Genomic DNA, 25,652 nt, shown 5'->3' on the forward strand with positions numbered 1-25,652 from the left:
TGTTCTTCTCTTTATTTCTCCCTCATCTCCCTGTTTGGTCAGTCCAAGGGAAGCGAGTGCACTCCTCATTCCTCTTGCTATCATGCCTCTGCTGTCTTCTCAACCTGGAAGATCCCTCCACCTCAGTGGCCCTTTTCTCCAATTAGTGTGTTCCTTGCAGAGCCTCCAGTTAGAGTCAGGGTCTAGTGCCTCTCCCGGCTGTGCTTCTGACTTTCCGCTGCCCTCCCTCTCACTGATCTTCCCCTTCCCCACTAATGTTCAGCTCCCCCCCCCCCCCCCCCAATAGAACAGAACAGAAACTGCTTTTCTTGTTGCTTGCACTTCTTGCCTCCACTTGCCTTACTGGTCATTGTAGGTATTTCCCAAAGTAGAATATGCCTCCCTTGGCCACTGGTTCTAATCACCGCCAATGTTTGATGGCAGAAATAGCTCCTCTTTCCACCACAGCATAAAAGAGTGAAGGGTGTGCGATTTTTAAAGAATACGATGGAGAAGTGGGACTTGGCTTCTCCGGAGTCCAGCCATTCTAGAAAGGTCTGTGCTTGTCAAGGACGGAACCATTTGTGGGACTTTGAACTGGCTCTCCACAACCCTCATTTCCTAGCGTTAACCCAGGCTGCACAGCAGGAAGGCGAACTGATTCCCAGCTCTGCCAGAGCACAGATGCCCAGGTATCCCTGGTGCACTAGGGCTGGCTGTCAGTGCCCTCCATAAGCCCAGAAATATCATGGCACTTTTCCTTCAAGACATCTAGCTTAGGGACAGCAGGTGTCCTGACATGAGCAAAGTGACAGCGAATCATGATTTGTTTTGCAGTTCACAGACATCTGCACCATGAGGCTGACTGCACCTGGAGCTCTTCTCCCATGAAATGCAGTGAGGGAAGAATCCATCCAATTCAGATTGGGAGGGAGGAAGCTTGGGCATTATCAGCTGATGCCCACTTCTTTGAGAGAAACCCACAGGACCCTAAAGAGCAACTTCCTGTTCCCATTGATGATGACCTGAATAGTTTTTGAGCAGCAAATGATTTGTCCCTGGACGTCTGACATGTGCCTTTGGTCTTCAAAAAAAGCCCCAGGAGAGTTAGTACTTAGCATGCAGAAGAGTCCAGAATCTCCCATCACCCTAATGGATGTAAATGTAAGTGAAGAGTTCCTGTCCATATCCTGAAGCCATGTTGACAACTTGTCCTTCAGATTTGGGAACGTGAGAATGCCAATTCCACAGAGTTCATCTCTGATCCCTCCTCCCGGCTAATCTGATCAAACACTCCTTCCCCTATTCTGAGGCAGGCTGATAAAGTAGTTTGATACAAATAAGTTGTATATTAGATTGTGGAAAGCACATTTCCCTAGTAAATCCAATTTCACCAAAGATTGTTTCTGCCACAATATTAGTCACTAGGTAATGTTACAGAAAATGTACTTAGTCTGTTTGGGCTGGAGGAGGCAGCCCAAAGATGTGGTATAATGAGGTCAGGTGGTCTGGCTGATGGTGGGCAGAAGCCTACCACACATTCATCTCTCTGGCCTCTGGGATCTTTGCCGTGCCAGCCTGGGGGGTCAAGGATGACGAGGAAGCCCTCCCCATGAGCAGCTGACCTGTCTGCAGGCAGCTTCCTGTCTCACTGTCAGCTTCCCAATCTGGGCCTGCATCTAAATGCGGACACCAGAAGGTTCGTAAATCTGTATGCCCGAATAGAGGCTCTCCAACAGCAATTCATTTTAATTATGTGGGACATAAAAAGACCACCTACAGATGAGACAATACAGCTGTAAGACTCTCAAGGTTACTGTGGGGAATACTTTATAACTGAAGTATGTTTTCCCCAAGGATTTATATTACCATTTGATTTAATTTTTAATTTTTACATTTTAATCAAAAATAGATCAAATGGTATGGCTGTCTCCTGGGGAACATACTTCAGACACGAAGCAGTCCGTGTTCTTTTTAAATATGGAAAGCTGCCATTTCGGTATAACTCGCAAGTGATGCCCTGTGTTGCCACAAATGCCACATGGGGTTTCTAGGACAGTATTGTTTTAATAGTCACACAATAATCACACCCAGAGAGCTCCCACACACACATATGCATATGTGGTCTTGTCAAGTCCTAAAAATGGAGTGTAGCCTAGAAAATGAGAGAGAGATAGCGAAAGAAAGAGACAGATAGAGACACACACTGAGAGAGACAGACTAAGAGACTGAGACACACAAAGAGAAACAGAGAGAGAGAGAGAGAGAGAGAGAGAGAGAGAGAGAGAGAGAGAGAGAGAGAGAGAGAGAGAGAGAGAGAAAGAACAGGAGAGAGAGAGAAAGAACAGGAGAGAGAACATACCTATGGCTGGGCTCGGTGCTACATATGTAACACATGTAGAAGTATCTCACATACAGTACCCAAGAGCCTGTGATCTTTTTCTAACTAATTGACCCCCAAAGATGCATTTTATTCTCTTGGTTCTACAGTCACACCCACATGCTTATGGAGGAATTCAATAACTCCTTGTGAGGGGTGATTGTCATTAAAGGGTGATGGGTCAATCAACCGGGAAACAACTTTCTCCCCCTGTGCTGCCCCACCCTCCAACAGTAAAGTATTGATTTTAAGAAACTTATTTTTAAAAATACAAATAACCATTTAAAATTGTATGCACTGTGATAGGGACATTTCACCTGGATGCTTAGCCCAAATTAAAAAGAAAATACAAATTGCCTCTTTGGTTTCAGTTTCACACTGTAAATCTCCAGTTGGACCAGCCTGTCCTTCTGGTCAGCTATCAGGCACTGTTCTATGCCAGCTTCCCAGACCAGGGCCATTGATCTTGGCCCAATTTTACTGGGGGGGAGGGGGTGCCATTGTTGAGCAGTGATAATCTTAAGGCATCAAACATCTATGAAATGCCACTACTCAAGAGAGCTTAGGGCAGGTGCTGTAAATACAAAGACAAAAATTAAACTAATCTTCATCCTGGAAGAACTTACATTCCTGTGCTATAGACACAAGTGGCCAACCTTACCTCACCCCCAACATGCCACATTCATCCCATTCCTTGGCTTCTATTCATCTGAATCATAGATTTTATAGATTCTCACAATGTCAGAGCCCCAAGAGACCTTACAGACTTGGTCGATACCTACCTCTGTCAAACCAATTGAAGGGCTGAATGGAGAGAAACAGAAGTAGGACTTTCTCTTTCCTTTTCTTTTCACTACTGATGGAACCATTTTTTCACTCTAGCAATGGGTCAGCTTTCTTCTGAATAACGTTTGTGAAATCCTTGGTAAAACAGAACAGAATTGGGGGGGAGGTTTGGTTCTCCAGTTCTCTGTAGCACTTCTTAAACTGTAGGTCTCAACACCATACAAAGTCTCGAAAAATTTGGCAACAGTAGGTTGGCAATGACCCAAAATGAATTAAAAATAAAATACACAATGAATCTGAGGTGCTTCTGGCAGAGTTTGCCCATGTCACATTACACAATTTCACTGCAGCCTTGGTTCTAAACACAAAACATGCACACTTTGCACTGTGCATGCCCTCAGACCACACAAAGCCAAGGTTTCTGTGAAAAGGGGTGTGAGTGGAAAAAGTTTAATAAGTGCACCAGTTCACTTTGATTTCCTATATAGGACAAGAAACAAAGGAGAGAACTGGAGTGTGGGGCAATCCCATTGCCCAGGCTCTAGGGCAGAAATGGACTGGAAAGAAAGCAAGTGAATTCTTCAGTCTGCAGCCGCGTCCCCCATAGCCAGCTATGATGTCCATCACAGACATCAGTCAAGTAGAAAGGTCATCATGGAAAGATCATTATGGCTCAGGAGCAGGAGTGTTTTTCCCACTGGCATCTCACTGTCCTGGGAGCTGCAGCTTTGGAACATTTCTGTAGTGATAAGGCAAGAAAACCCTGATGTGCTCAGAGCCACCACCTCCAATTCTTTAGAGTCCCCAAAGTGCTTCATATAAATTACCTAATTTGATGTTCACGAATACATAATATACTAAAGGCAATATCATCCCATATTAAAGAGAAGGGATCTGAGGTTCCACTCCAAGAGTGATTTGCCCAGGGTCATACAGTCATGAAGTTTTTTTGGGGGGGAGGATTTGAACTTACATCTTCCTAGGATAGCCAGATGGCAGAGTGGATAGAATGCCAGGCCTGGAGTCAGGAAGATTCTTCTTTCTGAGTTCAAACCTGATCTCAGACTCTTACTAGCTGTGTGACCCCATGTGATTGTGCAAGTCACTTCAACCTGTTTGCCTCAGTTTCTTCATCTGCAAAATGAGCTGGAGAAGGAAATGGTAAACCACTCCAATATCCCTGCCACGAAAACCCCAAACTGACTGAACAACAAAAAATCCCCAGATCTTTTTCATACAACTGTCTATGTCTTCACCAGCCTGTACTTGTTAAATTGGTTTTTTGAACCCAAGGATCAGAATTCATCTTGCTATAGCCCAGTGTTCTAGCCCAGTGATGTCAAACTCAAATAGAAAATTGAATTGTTCATGTGGATCCAGGGAACTGCAAAATGACTTAGAAAACCATGTTTTAACATTATCTATGCTCTATCACATTTTCATTTATTTTGTTAAATATTCCCTACACCACTTAATCTGCTTTTGTAAGCCCTCTCTTCATGTTTCTGTCATCCACATGTTTAATGAGGCAGTGTCTTTATCCAAGTCATCAACAAAAATAGTAAAAAGTACAGGTTTATATAGATGCCAAGGGGGCCCTCCACTGAAGACTTCCTCTTAAATTAGCATTGAGCCATCTACAACTCTCTATAGCCACTCCATTAGTTCTGAATCCCACTGAGTTATATTATAATTGGTATCCCTCGAACTTACCAGAGTGCCTGGCACATAGTGCTTAATACATGTTTATTCATTAACTGACAGATCACCTAGTTCATATTTCTGTCACCTCTACAAGTATGAGACTTATCAGTTGCTTTGCTAAGATACTGGTAAAGTATATCCAGAGCATTCTCCTTATTTGCCAGTTTAGTTACCCTCTGAAAACCAGGAAAAAAGATTAGTTTGGCATGGTCTCTTCTTAAAGACTGCCTTGGCAGTCACTGCTTTGCTTTCTGGAGGTTCACTAACCCCTTTTTAATAAATGTATTCTAGAATTTCCCCAAGAATCCAAGTCAAGCTCACTGGCCTAAAGTTTCTGTCTCTGTTCCTTTTTTTTAAGTCCTGACATTTGCACTTTTCAAATTTTGGGTCCCTCTCTCAGGTTCCATGAACTCTCAGATACTCTTGGATAGGGGCTCAGTAATCAATTCTAATTCTTACATTCTCAAAGGATGTAATGCATTTGAGTCAGCTGACTTACATTCATTCATCAATCAATTAAAAAGTATTAATTAAGTGCTTACTATATACTAGGCACTACTTTAAGAACTGATGTTACAATGAAGAAAAGGAGGAATAGTCTGTGCTCACAAGAAGCTTATATTCAAATGGAAGGAAAGAAACAAGCATTTCTTAAGTGCCTGCTCTGTGACAGGCACTGTGCTGAGCACTTTGCCAATATTATCTAGTGAGAACCTCACAACATGGAGAGGGAGGTGATGTTATTGCCTCACGTCACCTTCCGCTGACCTTCACTTGATTCCTTGCTGCCATCATTGCCCACTTCATTTACTTGAAGGTGTAGCTCTTCTCAATGGGCAATACCCCACAGCCCCCTTTACCTAGCTCATTCTTCTGAATAGGGGACATCCACCCAGAGACATTGTTCAATTATAAAGTTTAAATTTTCCTCCCTGCCTCAGGATCTCAAGTGTCTCTTATTTGTTGCCTAAACTTTGGGTATTTGTGAGTACACCTTTCTGGCTAGCCCCTTTCTAGGTTTTTCTTCTAGGAATTCTTTGATGTTTCACCTGCTCATCTTCCTTCATGGTAGCTGCCTCTGTATATCTAGCTTGTTGGCCTCTAGAGGCCATTTACCCCCCTCCCCTCTCTTAATCTACCCTATTTCCTCTTTTTAAAGCACTAGATGAGAAGATTGGGTTTTGAACATTGGCTCTGCCCTTTACTGGCTGTGTGATTCTGACCAAGGAAGTTCACTTTATTGTGCCTCTGTTCCCTAACTCCCTCACAAAGTTATTGAGAGGGTCAAGTGAACAAAGGTCCAGATGGGAAATTCTTAGTAAGTTGCAAAGAGCTTTTATTATGCAACCCTGAGTTCTCCAACACAGGAGCTCTCTCTAATCATTCAACAAACATTTATAAAGTGCCTACTATGTGCCAGGAACTGTGCAAAGCACTGGGGAAACAGAGAAAAAAAATAAATAAAACAGTTCCTGTCGTGAAGGAACTTATATCCTAATGAGGAGAAACACACTGTATAAATGAGAAACATACAAAAGAATAAGAAATCCAGACTTGATGGCAGAAAATGCTAGAGGGGGGGGTGATACTTGCAAATTGGGTGAGAGCCCAGGAAAGGCCTCCTGCAGGTGGTGACAGATGGCAATCTATTTGAGTATTCTGGTAAAAAGCTCTCTCTATAGAGTGCCTCTAGGGGACCTTGGACCTTCTACTAAGTCTTTCTTATTTTTCCTGTGTCCCAGGTCAATAACTGGTCTTTTCTCGTTATCCCTCATGAAACCGTCATTGCTCCTTTCTTAATCATATGTAGAGGACAGATCCATTTTCTCACAAATGGTCAAAGTCTAATGTCCCAATGATAAGAACTACTAAAGTACATGAACTTTCCATAGTTCATTTTTCTACAGCACCTCAAGGTTTGGAAAGTTCTTCGCTGACAGTACATCCTGTGAGGTAGGCAGGCAAATATTATCCCATTTGACTGATGATACTGAGACTCAGAGAAGAGAGAAGAAAACAAGCATTTATTGAGTACCTACTATATGCCAGGCACCATGCCAAGCACTTTATATTGTCTTCATGCTCACAAGTTGATGAGGTAGGTAAAGTTATTATTCCAATTTTACAGATGAGGAAACTGGGTCAGAGGTTAAGTGACTTGCCCAGGGTCATACTACTAAGTAGCTGAGGTTGGATTTCAATTCAGGTTTTCCTGGCCCCAGGACCAGCTCTCAATCTACTGCAACACCACCTAGCTACTTCACCTAAAGGTGAAAAGTCAACAGGAGGAGGAATGGGATAGATAGCGAGAAAGGGTCAGAGTCAAGACTAAAACTTCTGACTCTGAATCCAGTACCCTTTCCATGTATTAGTTCAGTATTTCACCTTTCTTGCATTTTCTTATGAAGCCCCTTTCTTGAAGCAGCAATCTGAACCTGGATTTTCTTGTGGATTCCCATAAGAAAGGCAGTGTGGAATAGTGGATAGACTGCTGGACGTTGCGTCATGAAGGCATGACGTGGCTCTGAATACCACCCCCGACGCTAAAAAGCTGTGTGGCAGTGAATAAAGTGCTTAACCACTCTTGAGCCCCAGTTTCCTCACCTACAAAATGGAGACAATAAGGCTTGGAGTTCATACTTCACAGGATTGTTATGAGCCTCAAATGAGAACACGTATACACAGCATTTTGTCATTAAGTCTCTCTCCACTCCCAGTGCTCCTCCACTATTCAGGTGCCAAAATGATCTCCCTAAGCGCAATCCACCATGTCACTCTTGTAGTAGGCAAACTCCAGGGCCTCCCTATCCCTTCTAAGATCAAATATAACATCCACCCTGGCATTTAAAGCCATCCACCACCTGTCCAGGCTTCTTGTACCTTACCTGACACAGGACTCCTCATTTTTCCTTGCACAAGATCTTCCACATATCAGTTGAAGGCACCTTCCCTGGCCATGCCTCTCGCCTGGAATGCTCTCCCTCCTCATCTCCATGTCCTGGCTTCCTTCTAGACTCAGCTCAAATTCCACCTTCTACATCCAAGGAGAAAGCCTTTCCTAATGTCCCCTAATGCTGGTGCTTTCCCTCTGTTGGTTAGCTCCACTTTCACCTGTCTAGAGCTTGACTGTAGCCTGTCTCCCCCATTAGACTGTGATCTCCTTAAGAGTCCAGAGCATCTTTTGTCTTTCTATGTATCTCCATCACTTGGCACAGCCCTTAATAAATAACTATCAATTAACTTATAAAATTCAGTGGTTGTTTTATGGTAAAATGGCACTGCTGGCAGGGTGTGTGTGAAGATGGGACAAGAGAATTTATTTTATGCATCACTGTTATGCACCTGCTAAGACCCCACTAGAAGCTCAGTTCCTCTTGTCATGAGTGATGTTTTACATCATCAATATCAAAATATCAAATGAAAGGATGTTGGAGCCTAGGTCTCTAGTCCTAGAAGCACGGCCCCCCATACACACACACACACACACACACACACACACACATACACACACACTTGAAGGGTCAGCCCTTCAAGATCACAGGTCATCAGAGAGCAGGTTAACACAGAATGGGATTTTGTGCCACAAGATTGTGGTTTGACTTGGACTAGAAGCATGGCTGTGGCCCTGGCATCTGAATGTGGTATGAAGAAAATGAGTTTTCTATTGATGTTGGATTAAATTTCTCCATATTACTAACATGACATTTCTTGATGACATAGGAGGTCATCAGCGGCAGTGACTCTGGGGACATGGGCAAGGGAGGTGTTCTGTTTGCAAACTGCTTCTTTGGGTTTCTAAGGGCTGAAGTGCTTGCTGTAGTTTACTGATCTAAAAATGTGCTGCCTGGATTAGACAATAATAGGCAGCCTTACACAGCTGCAAGGTTTACAAAATCCTTTATAAATATTGTCTCACTCGATCCTCATGACTACCCTTGAAGACAGGTGCTATTATTATCATCTCCATTTTATAGATAATACACATTAATATAGAGATAATAACGATAGCTACCATCCATGGCACTTACAACGTGCCAGGTACTGTGCTAAGTGCTTTAAAATTATTATGTCATCTGATCCTCACAACAACCCTGAGGTAGGTGCTATTATTATCCCCATTTTACAAATGAGGAAACTGAGACAAATAGAGGTTAAATGACTTGCCAAAGTCACGCAGCAGGTAGGCATCTCAGGTCATATTTGAACTCAAGTCTTCCTGACTTCAACCCTGGTGCTCTAGCCTCTGAACCACCTAGCGTAGGGACTCAACACCTTGCTTCAGTTGATATAAGGAAATCCCAAGTGAAGAAACCACCCTCACCAATACAAGTCAGCATTCTCTATATTTGTCAAAGTCAAGGCTGGCAGGTCTTTTTGGATAGGAGACTGGGTCTCTATGTACAATGCTATCTTTCTCAAGGAAATCCACACAGAAATCAAGACTAATTGAGGGAGAGCCCAGGTAGAATAAGGAAAACATGTTTCTCTTCCTATACTCTGCTCATTGTGAAGGCAGACTTCTCCTGCCTAAAAAGCTACAATTACATTTTAATATATCCATCTTCTTGTACAACATTGCTGCCCCCAAAGCTTCCATCATTCCATATGGTAACCTTGCACAGCTCTCCCTCAATCAAAAAAAAGTCAAGTGCAAGTCATGTCATCATTTCTCTGATGGCATGGTCTTCAGCAATGAAAGACAGATACAACAATAACAATTACCTCTAGCATTAAGCCAAAAATCATCTGTTTTGCATTTGAAACTCTTCACAGTCCAGTTCAAACCTTTCTTTCCAGACTGGTTTTCCATGAATTCCCTCCATGCTCCTCACAGCCTCACCAATCACACTGCTTGCTGTACCCCTGTAGAATATTCTAGCTCCCGACAGCTTCCTAGGAAGCTTACACTTTAGTCAGAAGGATCAGGAGAAAGATTTGTAGGGTTATTGCAGGGGGAACATTGATGTAGGGGGCCCATAAAAAGTATTCCCATAATCAACTTAATGAGAATACAATCTGACCAGCCTTCATTCAGAACCTTGAAAGCATTGCCCTCTAGAAATTGTGGCCATGTCCACTGGCACCTTTTCTAAGGATAAAAGCTTTTTCCTGATTAGGTCTCAAAAGGATCATGGAGAATGGGAGAGATACCACAAGAGGGCAGAAGGGCAAATGGTAGCCTGATCTTCACAAAAAGTAAGAGAGCAATGTCTGCAAACTCCAAGTCACTGAACATGACTCTGGTTCAACAGAACTGAAGAATGGAATGGAAGGAATGGTTAGCGAACATCAGAAGAGCATAGCACAGCAAGAACAGGTTGTGCCAGACTCTTTAGCTCTCATTAAAATGGTCACATCAGGCAGATACTGGAGCCATTGTTTACCCAGATTTTAATAGCACATTCCCAAAAGGTTTTAGGAATTTTAACAACCTATTCCAAATTTTTGCATGTTATTCTTGTGGAAAAGATGAGGAGTATGGTCTAAATCAGTACTGTCACTTTCAGAAAGATCCAATTTCTGCCTGCATAAAGAAAACCACAAATTCACATTATTTTGTTGTATTTTCATTTAAATTATTAAACGTTTCCGAATTACACTTCTGTTTTAGGGTGTACAGGGGAGTTTTGTAGACATGTAACCTCAGACAGTGAGTTTGACACTAACGGCCCACATGACAGCATAGTAATAGGCTCAGAACTGAATAGCAAGACCCAAAGACTGGTCACTCATGATTGGCGCAGTGGAAAGAGTGCTGAATCTGGAGTCATAGGAGCTGGATTCAAAACCAATTCTGCTGCTTACCCACTGTGTGACCTTGAAAAATATCACTTAATCTTTTGAGACTTCAGTTTCAAAGTGGAAGAGGGGAAACCTGGTTGGATAAGGTGATCCCTAATGTCCCTTTCATCTCTGAGTCTATGATCTGATAGTGCCAACTTGGAATCAGTTTTGCATGCTGAGCCCCTTGACTAGGCCAAGGACTCTGATGGAAAGGACGTTCCTTTTCTGGGTCTTCAGTAGCTGTGGCTGCAGCTGCCTTTGCCATTGGGAGCCACTGTCATGCTGCATCTCCAGAGGGATGGATTGCTTCCAAAGATTATGTCTCAAGGCCTATTCCCAAGACGAGCACAACACTCTGGGCATCTCCATCAGAGTCTGAGGGGAGATGGTGGTCAAAGTGGCAGTTGTTTGACCTCTGTGGTACATGCTGCCCTCCTCCATCTCTCTCTTAGGGTGCCCCACTGCACCAGCCATCCTTCCTACCCTATGGGTGGCAACTGGTGGGGATGACTGAGAATGTTTAGCCTGGCTAAGCCTTAGCAAGACTCTTCTAGCTTTTGAAGAACTTTCACAAGGAAAGAAGATTAGCTTTTTTTTTTTTTCTGCTGAGCCTCAGAGTCCAGAACTGGGAACATTTAAGTGGGAATTTCATGACTTGAGGTAAGGAAGAATTTCCTAACAAGTTATTCCAAATGGAAATTAGTTGCCTTGTGAAGTAGCAGGTTCCTTTTGATTGGAGGGAGGGCTTCAGGTAAAGGTAAGACGACCTGTTGGGTACCGATTGGAGAAGAAGGCTTCTGAGGAGCCCATGAAATTCCGTGATTCTGATTAAATGGGCCAGTTAATTCAAGACAATATGTTTATTTTGTGTGTATGTATGTATGTGCATCTGTATATACAAACAAAGTACAATGTGTGAAGACCTAAGTAGCTGCTTAGAAAAATGATGACACAGAACTCCAAGTTTAGGGAAGAACATCACTGGCTCAAAAACAGAATATCTTCCCCTCGCCCGTGTGTGTGTGTGTGTGTGTGTGTGTGTGTGTGTGTGTGTGTGTGTGTGTGTGTGTGTGTGTGTGTGTGTGTGTGTGTGTGTGTGTGTGTGTGTGTGTGTGTGTGTGTGTGTGTGTGTCTTGAAACCTTCTTGTGAATTAAGAATTTTGAGATCAAGGCCAGGATATCTGAGCACATACAGCTGTGGAAACAGAACTGGGCTTGGTGGGCATTGGGTTTGGAGCTGGGAGTCATTAGATGTCAGTTACTCCAACTCTGTCTTTTGCTGAAGAAGACACCAAGACTCAGAGGGACTTGGCCAATGTCATACTAATAAAAAGAGACAGAATCACATTCAGAAATCAGATCTTCTCAATCCATAGCCCTCATCATGCTTCCTCAAAGAGGTCTGAATTCCTCTCTTGATTGTCTTACTAACTAGTTACATGACCAAGCACATGTGGGCTTCTTTCTTCATCTGTGAAATCACAGGCTAGGGAATATCTGTAGTTTGTGTGACTTTGAGCAAGTCACTGCACCTCCTTTGAACTGGGCTTCCTGGTGCCTAAGGCCCCTTTATGATCTGATGACTCCAATTTTTAAAAAGATGATCTTTGAGTTGCCATTCACCTTTAAACTGTGTAACATCAAGTCATTCCAATTCATTTTAAATGTTTGTGAATTAGCTACTGTTAAACACATTGTATCATCTGAGCATTTCGCAATTCCTCACTTTTTCAGCATTGAATGGAAATAAACATGAGTGTATTTGTAGTGCAAGTGTAGCTGACCTACCATCAATGATTGGTGCTGTAAAAAGTGACTCTAGTTGAAATAAGCTTATACCTCGCCCCCCTGCAATGAGAGCCTCAGAGCCAATGGACACATGATTACACATGCATAAGTAGTGGAATATTACACCCGTTTCTTGATAGGAAAGGAGTTTGGTTATAATGTACTATTATGAAACAAAGTTGACTGAGTCAGTATCATATGAGCTCTGCCTGTGGCTTGAAAAGGTCTGTGGCAGGTTCTTCTCCACCTGTCTCCCACTCAATGGCTGACAGATTACAATGAAGTGACAATGAAACCTTTGGTTTTGTTTGGGTCTTTCATGGGTGGTAAGGACTAGGAGAATATCAGAATGGCCTTGAGAATCATGTTCCTCCACTCCAGTGAACTGATGATCTCCCTGGGGAGGGCACAGCCTCCTATTATGGCAAGCTCAGACCATCCACATTCCACTTATCTGCATCTCCTCCCACAGCCTCCCCTAGACTTTCCACAGGCAATCTACTGAGGGCTTTCCTCGATTCCCTTTGATGTGGGAAGAATCCTACTGGAGCATGGGAGCTGTCCTCAAGTCACCCCTTGGTCCTACATGTATCACCACAAGCTTTAATAAAATATTCTCTTAAATCCCCCAAACCCAAATCCATCCAGTGACCTTAGGACTCTGGCAGCAGAAACATAAGTTTTTTTCTTGATGCCTGTAACAAGCTTTGCAATGTTAGAGAATCCTAGTCACAAACAGTGGCAGACTTGCTTCCGATCAGTTTGCCTTCTATTTCTTCCCTTTTCCCAATATGAAACAGTCATCGGTGATGACATAGGGGTTGGGCTCATCAAGATGGCCTTGAAGACAGATAGAAAGCATGGCCCCATGTGAATTCCATTCTGAGAGCACAGTGAGTACAAGGTATTCTGTTCTGGTTTGGATTCTGAAACATTCAGGGATTTGAGGCTGGTTTAATGGCCTCACTCTGTGCTTTCAGCCTGGGCAGTTATCTGACTGAGGCAGCTCACAGAGCTTTCTGAACTCGAGTCCTCTCCCAACCAGTCCCTAAAGTGGGAGCATTTGAAATGGGAGAACTGAAACCCTGGCACAAGGTGGTATTTCCATTTGACTGTAAACATGGTCCTCTGCCTTCAGTCAAATAAAGAATTACAAAGATGGAGTGATTCCTTCCATTTGGTAAAATTCAGTTTTATGTGGCAGAATAGAATTTCACATTTATAATATGAAAATAACATTGTCTACTATTAAAAATAGACACAAGTTATCTTGAATATACACAAGTCAGTGCTCTTTACAAAACAATTTAACAGGAACTAAGCAGGCTTACCCCAGGGCATGGACTGTAAGCCATCATATTTCTAAGAAATTCCTCCTCATGAAGGAATTGTTGTCCTCCTGACAACCTTTTATTTTTTTTTTTTAAATAAGAAATTGATCATGATTTAATGACTCCGCACTCTTCTACAAAAAGACATACTTTAAGAGTGAGGAATAACAATGCGAAGGTTATTTTGAAGGGGCGTTGATCTTCTGTGCCCCAGAACAGAGAAGTGTGGGATCATCAGAATTAGAGAGCAAACAGTTTCCCAGGAAATAACATCCAGGATGTTCTTTGAACAGGTGGGCCCTTAAATCCATCTGTAAGAGATTTACATTCATCATCATGTGGCGGGTTCAAGACCAAGATTGGATGTGGCCTTCTTTGCCAGCTTGCATCTTCTAACAATTCATGGTATGGTTAAAATGCCCCTAAAATGATAAAATTTAAGAAAGGAAAACAACCACATATCACTAAAAAATGATTTCATATGGAAAATTACAGACTAAAGCTAAGCTTACATGGAAAAATGAATGATTCTGTATTTGTAATGATTTCTTCCTAAACCTCCAATTGTCATCATTTAATTTGAAAGGTTACATCATTCCTCAGCAGGACAGAGAATAAAAGTGTTAATTAGATAGATACCCAGCTCCAAATACAGAGAGTCACTAAAGTCAACACTGTCCAAATAACAAATCAAGAATTTACAAGGATATAGGTAGAACCCACTGTCATGTTTCAGAGTAATCTAGAGAATAGAAACCCTGGTAGACTAACTGGCCTCTGTCCATTGCTGCAGGGCTGGAGTTGACAGCACCTGATGATAACTACACAGATTCAGGGTCAGAAAGATTAGAAAGAGTGAGGGCCCAAGACAACATGACATTCCATTTCACTTTCTCATCCTAACCCTCTACAGAAGGAAGAATGAGGATTACTCCCATTTTACAGATGAAGAAAGTGAGGCTCTGAGCAGTGATTTGGACAGGGTCACACAGCTAATATGTGTCTGCAGCAAGAGCCAAACCTAGTCCAGCATCTTACTTGCCCCACACTCCTGCCTCCTTATAAGGTGGAAGTCATCAACTTACTGATGTGTCAATGAGAATGAGACCAGAAAGAGTGAAGATATCACAGGCACAAAGGGGTCCTAACCACATGGAAAATGGATTGGTATTTAAAATCAAGTCTGAGGAAATGCATAATTCCTTCTTTACCTGCACGAGTCATGAGACAGTCACTGAGGCCAGACTTCTAAGCACTATTCGATCCCACAACTAGCTGAGCCTTGGTCTCCTCTGTGAAATGGACATGATGACATCTGCCTTGCTGACCTCCCCCAGTTGCTGTGAGGAGCAAATGCCCAGAATGCCCACAAAAGCCCTGTAAATGCCAACAAGCCCTTTGGAAGTATAAGCAATCAGCGTCATCTCTTTTCTGAAGGCTCGATGCCTTGGCAGAGATAGTGTGCCCTGTACAAGCTTCTTCCTTTTCCACAAGGATTTATTTATAGGGAGAAAAAGAACTATCTGTTTGAAAAGGATTCATGGCAGCATTACATTGAGTAGCAAAACCCTGGGCCCTAGTGTGGCCCACTCAACCCTCGAGGCAAAAACAGCACAGAATATTATAGTAGGATAAGAAAAGCCAAGTGTGAAGATGACCAAGAGAAGTGAGGAGACAGTAAAGGGAAGCCCAGAAAGTAAACCTGTCCCAAAGGGCAGGACCCGCCCTGACTACAACCTTAATGACTAAAACTAGTCAGAGCAACAACAGGCTTTTTCTTATCATTTTTAAAATTGTGAACTTAACAATTATCCACAAACATGCCAATACACAAGAAGAAGGAAGGATTGGATGAGAAACAAACTCAGTTTTGCACGGAGTTTCCATGTTCATCTATTGTATACCACATGCCTCCATTCACACATACATTCGATGGGAGCTACCATCCTTCCAGACTTTGACTCTTTGCTCTCTTTCAACTCCCACATCCAATGAGTTTTCAAGTGCTACTGATTGCAGACCTCAAGTGAACCTCTCCCAGTCCAAAGGGGCTCTCTCCCCACCCCTGCCCCTATCAGTAGACTGTAAGCTCCTCCAGGGCAGGGACATGGTATCTACCTTTGTCTGTAGGCCCAGAGTTTAGTGCAATGGCTAGCATGTGGTAAGTGGACTTGACTATTTACCATGAAAGTTCAAAGGATGGGACATGGGAGGAAACCTGATGTTAGTGCCTTACCAATTGATTTTTTTAAACTGTAAATATTAGAAGGTTTTTACGGTTGTTGGCATATCTGAATGTTTTTGTCATAACTACCAAGCTGGAGACAACTATCCCCCATCAAGCCTTTTCTGACCTCCTCCACCAAGGTGGGTGGTGGACAGATTTACATACACACACATTGTCCCTCTCTACAGAATGGAAGTTGTGGGGGAGGGTGCGGGGGCAGGAGCTATTTCTTTTTCTCTCCATATCCCCAATACCTAGCATAGTGTCTGGCAGAGAGGAAGCATTTAATAAAGGCTGGCTGATTTTTTTTCAATTGACAGTGGAAATAGAATTCTTCGACTGTGCTTCTTTTCAAGCTTAAAAGTGAGTCGCTAGGAAAGGCCAGGACACAATATCATAAAAAACTCCTATTTAAACCAGAGGCAGCCTGCCATGGTGGGAAGAACTCTAGCTTCTAAGCCAGAAAGACCTGGGTTCAAGTCTCACCTGTGACATATTCTGGCTGCAGAATGAGCCCAGGTAAGTCACTCAGTGCTTGAGGCCAGAGGTGTCAAACACAACAGCCTGCCACTACTCTGGGGCAATTCTCTAAGGCTGTTTACATTGCAGAGAGGGTGGCTATGGGCATTGGTGGAGAGTTCCCTCACACAGGATTTCTGTATACCACTGAACTCACAGGTCCACATTTCAATCATCACCTCAGTTCTGCCCCATCAGCACCATCTTTGACTTCTTGCACTTTCTCAATCCCCACAGCTTAGGGATCTTCAAAGATCACTCATGCTTCTTCCATAAAACCTCACATTCATCTTGGATCCCAACTGGCCATTTTGCTGTTCCCCACATGTGACCTCTTTATCCTCCATCTTTATACGGTCTGTCTCCCATACCTGGAATACACTCCCTCCTCCCCAAGGCCAGCTCAGATTCCCTTGCCAGCATCTCCCTGACTCTCCCCAATTTGTCTGTATTTACTTAACAATGTGCACTATGTCTCCTGATAGAATCCTTGAAGACAAAATTTTCTTTTGTCTTGAGGAAAAGGTATACTGGACTACAAAAGTGCCCTGAACATGTGCTTGAGTTCACTCCAACTTTTGTCTCTTCAATGAGCTCATGCTTTCAGAAATTTCTGTTTCCCAAAATGGTGCCTCTTGATCTCTCTGTTCCCCAGTGATCATTCCCAATCAATGTTCATCTCCTGGCAAGACTGTTTCCATCAGGCATCCCCTTTGGGGTCATCTACAATAGAACCAACTCCAGTCACCCTTACCCAGTCTGGGGAGCAAGGCATTTGCTGCAGGTTACTTCTTCCATGCTTTGCTAAAAAGCTCCCCCATTAATACATAGAAATATTGTCTGCTTCATTTTGTTTTCTGTACTAGTTCTTTACCTTTCATTACATTGACTGTACTTTGCACCAAAAGACCCCAGGGATGCCATTATGTATCTGCTTCCCCCATTACAGCTGGCTGGTAAAATAAGAGATCACTGTGGTTACCAGGCAGAAGTATCTTTCTTTGCAAAGACACTCAGGAAAAGCTGACATATCATAGGACCATCATGACGATGCCACACTTTGTAGAGACCACAGATGAGAAGATTCAGAGCTAGAGGAAACCTTGGAGGCAAATTCATCCAAATCCTCCTCTTATGGGTGGAAACTGAGGCTGAGAGAGGGGAAGAGACCTGTCCATAGTCACATAGCTAGCCTGAACCTGGCACACAGGAAATGGGGGCAGGGTCATGTTCTCTCATTCCAGTCTGAGCTCTTTCAATCATGCACACTAGCTTTCTTGTCTCCTAAAATGCCCTAAGTTTTCAGTTGAAGTCCATTATTCCTTTTCCTCAGAACATGTAATTTTGAGTCTCTGGGAAGTAAAAATTGGCCTTTCTGCTTCGAGTCTTCTGCAGGCCCGGATCTCCCAGACTTTTACCCTCTAGGTATGAATTAAGTGCTTTTAAACTTCAAAAGATTCCTATCTCAAGTACAACCATTCCCTCCACTGATGTTTAATGCCACCCTCCCTATTCCCTCTCCCCCATTCCTCTTCACCTAGGCTTTGGAAAATGACTTGATGAGTTGCTGTGGCCTGGCATGTAGTAGGCACTTCACAAATGCTTGTTGGTTATGACCCTAAAATTCATCACCTAGTGGTCAACCCATAGGTGCCCAGTCCTTCATTTGCTGACCTACATTGGTCCTATGAGACCCCATCCGAGATGGCCAGGTGGTGGGAAGATTCATCATGACCAAGGGCCATTCTCAGCCCTCTGCCTCCTCCCCTCTTCCCCCTTCACCCAAGGGGCCATCAGGCCACTGGGTCACAGGGCTGGGATGAGAGATCTGTAGTTACCAATCCTATTTCTTTTGATGAGATGGAGGAGTGGCAGGCCTTATCCTCAGCCTTGCTGCTGGGCCCCAAGGACCTCCTGGCCTTACTAGGGAGCACAGTCTCCCTGCCCTGCACACCTGTCCTGCCATCTGACCTCCTGATGAACTTAACGACCTTTGAGCTTCTGCATAGAGTCTGCAGCTGAGCCTTCTTCCTTTTATCATCTCTCCCAATTAGAGTGTGAGTGCCTGAGAGTAGGGCCTGGCTAGCTTCACATTTTATCCCTGAGGTTAAGCAGAGGGCCTGACACATGCTGAGTGCTTGATAAATGCACCATCAATTTCCTTCTTTCCTTTTTTCTCTTTCTCTCTCTGTCTCTCTCTCAGCAGTAAGGTGGTACAACAGAGTCTGGAAAATGCGAGTTCAAATCCTGCCTCTGACACTAATTGGCCATGTGATCCAGAGCAAGCTCCGTTTAATTACTTGTAAAATAAGAATAATGACAGCACCTGGCTCCCAGGGTTGATGTGAGCATCAAATACGACCAGAGCAGTACAGATATGCTGGTAGTATCACTTGACAGGAATGAAGACAGCCCACGGTTTTCTAGCTTTTTGCTCTGTTTTGACAAAGGCTACTCCTCATCTGTCCTTTATTCTAAGACAATACAATAAAGTCAACATTAACTGCCTGGGATGTCCTTTGTTCCACTGCAAGCCTCACCCCAGATCCCACTGGCTCCTCAACCACACAGTTATCTTTTTAGAACAGAAAGGGAGATGATACAATATGAGACCATCACAGGGTGCCCTCTCCTCAGTAACATCATCATGCATGATAAAGACCAGAGTTTGTTGGTGGTGTTATTCAGCCATTTCAATACTGTCTGACTCTTCATGACCCCATTTGGAGTTTTCTTGGTTTTTCTTTGCCCTTTCCTTCGCCAACTCATTTTATATATGAGGAACTGAGGCAAATGGGGTGAAATGACTTGAGTCACTTCAGGGTCACATGGCTAATATTGAGGCCAGATTTGAACTCAAGCCTTCTAGACTCCAGTGCTCTGGCCTCTATATTACTGAACTGCCTTTTGTACATACAACATACGTTTCTAGGGTCACCCTTTGAGCAGAGGGGACACTACTGGCTGGAACCCCATATAGTCCAGCACCTTCAGAGGGCCTGGTCAATGCTCCAAACACTAAAGCAACCCCTGACCTGGTGATGGAGAACACAGCTTGACATGGGCTTACTCACGGCCCCCAGCTTTTCAGTGGAAGGAATTCTCCAGGGCACAGTGGGCAAGATGACAAACAGGGAGGTGAGAGGACCTGGCTTCACAGTGTTTCTGAACCAGGCTCTGAGACCAGTCAATTGCCCTTGGTGAGCCTCAGTTTCCTCATCTGTAAGACAGAGATGGTAACTGTCTGGGTGTTAGAACCACCCTGTGAGGATAAGTGAGATACACGTTACTCCTCTGGCAAATCTAACCACACCATGTACATATCCATCACTTGTTCTCACAATATCCTCTGAGCTGTCTGAATAAAACCTGAAGGCTGTGCCTTCTTTGGGAGGATTCTAGCAACAGTTTTCTAACCTCCAATAATGGCCAACAGGGTAGCCATGGAACGCTTGTCTCTCCCTTCCCCCACCAACACTCCCCCACAAAGCAGCCCCAGCCAGAAATGAGCTGTCTTCTTGGCCTGGGGCTTTCTCCCTCCCAATCCTCTTCTCTTTCTAAAATCTCAGTCTGTTGATTTTGAAGACCTTTTGTCAGCCCCATTAAGTCTCACAAACTGGCATCAGCCAGACCTCCCCCCAGATGAAGGAGAGATCTCGTTGTTATCACTGGCTCCAAGGCTTGACTCCTGAGTCAAGTCGGCTTTGATCCCAATTGCTCAGAAACCTGAGGTTTTATTTGCTTTTGGCTATTTTGGTCAAATAGATCCACTAGCAAGCCTTCCCAAGGGGATGTGGGGAGAAAGGCAAGTCTATTGGTTAAGGCAGTGACCCAGGTGGTTCAACTGTGCTCATGGACTGCCCACAACTCATCTGACCTCATCCGGTCCAGGAGACCAGCTAGATGTGTGTACTGGGGGAGGAGAGTGTAGAAGCAGGGGGGGAAGGGGAGGGCAGGGCAGCCCCTGCCGAGTGACCCCAATCTCCAGCCATTGGGAGCATGAAGTTCAGAGTGGCCCTGAGGTTTGAGGCAAGGAGTGGGTGGGAGGAAAGGGAGGTTGACTGTTTTCCATTTTCCCCCCCAAAAAATTCAATCCCTTTGAATTTTAAAAGAAAATAAGCCACACTGATTATTGTTGCTCTTCATAAAAGTTAACGTATTTATACTGTTTTGCATGTAGTTTCCTCACCATAACCTTATGACTTAGGGGTCATTATTACATCCTTTTTATTAAAGCAGAAAGGAGGCTGACAGAGGGAAATAACCTGCCGAGAGCCCAAAGGCAATCCTCTGCTGAGGAGGACTGCCGCCCTCCCCAGTCCCCTAAACTGCCTCTTCCAGAGTCGGCAAGAGAAGATAACTATGGTCTTAGAAGAAGATATAAAATGATCTCTTCTGTCCAAATGCCAAAAGGCCTGGTTTTCCAAATTCACACTTCATTCTTTATTTACATAAGATTCAGAAAACGTGGATGTAAATACTGAGACACCTCTGCCTAGATAAAATTGTGCTGAAAATAGCTACAAATATATATATAAAAAAACTTCCTATGGTTCCCCACCCACCCCCAACATGTATCAGTTTCTCAAATACAAACAGAAAAGCAAATGGGAAATTAACCACCACCAAAATGACACCTTTACATATTGGACCAAGTTTCCGGCTTTCAGGGCCAGTCCCTAGCTCTAACTAAGGGAGGACATCCTAGGGCCGATGAAGGCCGGGGTGGGGGGCGGTGCGGAGGGACTGACCACTTGGACCCTGTATAGACTATCTGGGACAATGGTGCAGGGGCCGTAGTCTGTATGCTCAGAACATCTTTCTGTCTGTCCTGTGGGGGCGGGGCACACAAAGTCTAAGTGTCCTATTTTTAAGAGAAGTCATTTAAAGGTTAAGGCAGTGATAGGAAGGTGCACAGGGACTCTTCCCTTCTTTGAACCTTCTGCACCTGGCACAGAGCAGGTGCTTAATAAATGCTTGCTAGATTCGGTGGAATGAAGGATACTCAGTCACGGAACAGCCAAGGAGGTGGCATGTGGCTCCTCACTTCCCTTCCCACCTCAGGATCCAGCACAGACTGGCTAACTCGAGGCTGAGGAGTCAAGCCTGGTCTTCCCCAGCTGGGGTTTAGCCTGACCTTATTTCTTTCGAAGATGCAGACCGTCCCTTCTCTGAGGAGAGCAGAGGTTTAGCTGGATGACGGCCATCAGTGGGGGTCAGAGCTAGTCATACTTCGCTGGCCTTCTGTGGAAGACCTTTTTCCTCAGGCCATTCCTTGAACTGACCTGTCCTTTGGAAGATGCAAGAGGACACAGAGCCTGTTAACTGATTAGTGTAGGTAATATGCTGACTCACTCCTCTGCCAATCAAAAACTCTGGCTGGGGTCTTTTAGGGATAATCTGTAAACAAAACAAAAACCATGTTTTCTAGGTGAGAAGAGCATTTGAGTCAGAGGACCTCAGGCCCAATTTAGTACACTATTATTACTTTGGACAATCACTTCCTTGAGCCTCAGTTTACTCATCTGTACAATGGAGCAGTTGGACTAGAGGCCACTGGGGTCCATTCCAGCTCTAGGTCCCTGGAGGCCCTTTGATCTTCTGAATGCTGGAGGTGAAGGCTGATTTTGCCCCAAGAAGGAGGCATCTGCTTTAACAACAAAGGGGAAAAGGGTATAAACCTCTTGAAGGCAGAAATATTTGTTCTTTCTCTTTGTAGCCCCAGGACTAAGCACAGCATGTGGTATACAGTAGGAGCTTAATAAAGGGCTCCAGGAGGACCCTTCCAGCTCACTGAAGAAACAGGCGGCCTTCCAGGGAGAGTGCTACTCTTCTAGGAAGTAAGCCCTGGCTTTGTATCCCACCCAGGTCCTCAATGACTGAGTAACTGAGAAACTCTCTGAGCCTTGGAGGATCCCATGGAAGGCAGGCCTTGGTCGGGGAATTTCCAGATGCTTGTGGGAGTTTCCAATAACAACAAAATCACAAGGCTGGTCCCAAACAGACATAGCATATAGACATGACTCCATAACATACAAATACCTGTATGTACATTTTATACACACATACATACATATATATAGACACACATGTACGTATATACACACATGCATGCATAGACACACATATGCACCTATACATGTACACACATATGCAGACACACACATAAACTTGCTCTAATGGCCATGTTAACATTAACAGTAAAGGCATCACCCACCAGGCCAAGCAGCCTCCCGTCCCTATTCTGAGGCACTGGGGCAGGGTGGGAAGAGAGCTGACCTTGGAGATGAGAGTCCCTGGGCTGATCTCCCTAAGACACAAGTACCCCCGCAAGGGTCCATCCACTACACAAGCCACTTCATCTCCTGAACTTCAGTTTCTTCCTCAGTGAAATGGAGGGGAAACAACTGGAGGAAGTCTCTGCCTCACCAGGTCACTGCGCAGAAGGTGTTTGAAACCCTCAAAGTGCTCAGGAGAAGCGAACAATTCAGATTATTCCAGGAACTCTTGAACTTGAATTGCCTTGACCCAGCCAAGGGTGGGGCATTCTTCTTCCCCGATACACCTGAGGTTTAGCTGACTTCTTTGGAAGGAGGGGAGAGGAGAAAAGAGAGAAGTTTGGAGAGACAGAAGTAAGAACCATCATGGCTCCTCTGGCAAAAAAGGTTGATGTGTATATCTTTACATATATATATCTCTGCATGCATGCTACCTACATGTGTGTAAATGTATGTAAATGTGTACATTTACATAATGTGTCTATATTTTATAAACAGTCATAGATTTATATATTACATAATTATAATCTTATGGAAGGTTAGGTCCTTTCCTCTTTTTTTTTTTTTTTTTAGATCCTTTCCTCTTTGACCCTGTCTTCAAAGCCTCATGTTTTCAGCCAGTTCTCAAGCAGCTGGGAAAGGAGTATTTTCTCTCCAAAAATGGCTGCCTACTTTCCCAACTGCTCTTTCTAGGAGCTCCTCAAGATGCTTTTGTGACTTGTCTTTCTGAGCCATAGCCAGACACCCTGGAGTTGGCGCCCAGCTCCAGAAAGGCTCAATCAATCTTCCTCCTTTTATTTACGTTCCTCATTCCTGGGAAATGTAATTGTGGTTTTTATTAACTTTGCTTTATGGATCTAATATTTAGGAACAAGCCTATCTCTGATGTCACAGCAAAGAAGCGAAGGCACTTACGGACTCGCCGGCAAGGCATCGTGAGCAAGGCTGGGTGGGACGCCTTCCATTGTCAGCAGCAATCTATTTAACAAATCACACAGGGGATGAATCAGAACCATAATTATTGATGCTTTTTATTAAAATATTTAAATAGATTTAACATTACCTTGGGGATAATGGGCACCTACCACCGAGCTCTGTCTGCCTTGGAGATTCCCAGGCAGGCACTCTTGTGCAATGAAGCCCTTGGATTCCGAGCCCCAGTCTGTAATCCAGCATGCCTGGGCCAGTTCATTCTCCCCAAGACCAGCGTCGATGCGCCTACATGTCCGTTTCTGAAAAAGACAAGCAAACAGCTCATAAAGTGGGAGTCTTTATAACTTAATTTGCTTCCTGAAAACTCCAACAACAACCGCAGACCCCCTGTGGAGCCAGAAAACTTGGCAATCATGGGAGGAGCTCGATTTAAACTTTATCTTTTTCAGAAACATCAACTATCAATTATACTTAATGTCATTATTTCCAGCACTGCTGGGATATTTGGTTTTATAGGACCAAAGTCGGCACTTCCAAGAACCTTCTCCGCAGCTCTGACACAAACCACTGTCATTAGATTATTGATATTGAAAACAGGCCAAAGGCATTCGTTTTGTTCAAGATGTCCCATGAGCAGCTCCCAACATTTTACTTAAATGTCAACTTGGAAAGGATTGGACAATGAGCAAACATGAAGAATCCCCTCCTTTGCTTCATGCAAGTCAGGGAGCGAGTGAATTGTATTACTCCACATGGTGTGCACTGTTAACCTTTGGGAAAGCCAATGTTCTGGTTTTCTTTTCAGAAATCAATTAAAGAAGATAAATGAGAAGAATTCTCTAACATTATGGGGGGATGAGGTGGGGAGAACCATTAACCCACGAATATCCCGCTAGCATTGTCTGCAGGTTCTCACAGGTAACTGTGGTTATTGTTAATAATAATGGTAACAGCAACAATAACAGCTGATGCATAGTGCTTTAGGGAATGCAAAGGGCAGGCAGCCCTCTGTAGGGGGAGGATCCAAGAATCATCAGTGTTTGAGAGATCACAAAGACTGAAGGCTGGGGGATAACGCCCTTGGCTGAAGAATCTCTGATGAAATGTTACCTGCCCTCCAGAGCAGAACCATGGGTTTAAAGCTCCATTTCACTCTGTTCCTCAGTCTTTCGCAGATGTGATGGGGCTGGGAGTCTGTGGGTATGGAATATTGCCTACACTGTCAGAAACAGCTGGTGTGTTAGTTTCTCCAAGTTTTTCTCCTCTCTTTAAATCTTTGTTATATGAGTGGTCTTGCTGGGTAGGGGAGGAGGGAAATAGATGGAAGGAAGGAAGGAAGGAAGGATGGATAGACAAAATAAACTAGAAAATTTGGAAATGAAGGTGATACAAAAAATGTATCAATAAAAATTAGATGCTGAAAAAGTTTTCACACCGGAAGGGACTTGTGTGACACTATGCTAATCACGTCACCTCTCAATATGCCTCAGTTTCCACATATGTCAACTGAGGAGGCTGAGTAAATTATCTCTAAGTTCCTCTCCAGCTGGAAATCCCCATAAGCTTCCTTTCACCTTAATTTCTCCAGACTAAATATTATATTTCCATTCAAGGGACATTTTTAAAGCATGTGATTTTGCTGTGTAAGTGCTATGCCAGGTAGTGAAGATCACCAAGGAGCTTACAATATTGAAAGGAAAGGATGGGAGGAGGCGTGAACAGGCTCATCAATAACTAGGCTATGTGGTCACACCAATACATATATACATGGAAATACACATAGAGGCCCAAAGGGGGTTGAAGAGATTCAGGAAGGAAGATCTCATCCATAGCCAAGGGTGGAAGTAAGAAAAAGTGATTATGTAGGACCTGGCAGCTGAAGATTTCATTGGAAGAGATGGGGGAAATGGGAGGGGGCAAAGGACAGTTCCACACACAGGAGA

At 43.8% G+C, this 25,652-nt stretch overlaps 1 protein-coding gene across 29 annotated transcripts in view; it reads right to left on the bottom strand.

Annotated features, from left to right (window-relative positions):
• The window catches only part of C1H10orf143 (chromosome 1 C10orf143 homolog), a 74,142-nt gene that overhangs the window by 37,988 nt on the left and 10,502 nt on the right, over positions 1 to 25,652 (bottom strand). For 5 of the 29 annotated variants that reach the window (XR_011971668.1, XM_072629094.1, XM_072629092.1 and 2 more), the window contains exons 2-3: positions 23,862 to 24,008; positions 23,692 to 23,754 (exon numbers count right to left, since the gene is read on the bottom strand). Coding sequence is in view for 11 of the 29 variants with exons in the window: in XM_072629094.1 (XP_072485195.1) it covers positions 23,692 to 23,754; positions 23,862 to 24,008 (210 nt within the window). In the remaining 18 variants the exon portion in view is untranslated. Of the gene's footprint in view, positions 1 to 13,592; positions 14,175 to 18,824; positions 18,973 to 19,568; positions 19,719 to 20,637; positions 23,082 to 23,691; positions 23,755 to 23,861; positions 24,009 to 25,652 lie in introns of those variants that run through there. The other 24 variants (XR_011971665.1, XR_011971664.1, XR_011971681.1 and 21 more) reach the window with 19 other exon arrangements.

The sequence above is a fragment of the Notamacropus eugenii genome, chromosome 1 (assembly GCF_028372415.1).
Source record: "Notamacropus eugenii isolate mMacEug1 chromosome 1, mMacEug1.pri_v2, whole genome shotgun sequence".
NCBI classification, from domain to species: Eukaryota; Metazoa; Chordata; class Mammalia; order Diprotodontia; family Macropodidae; genus Notamacropus; species Notamacropus eugenii.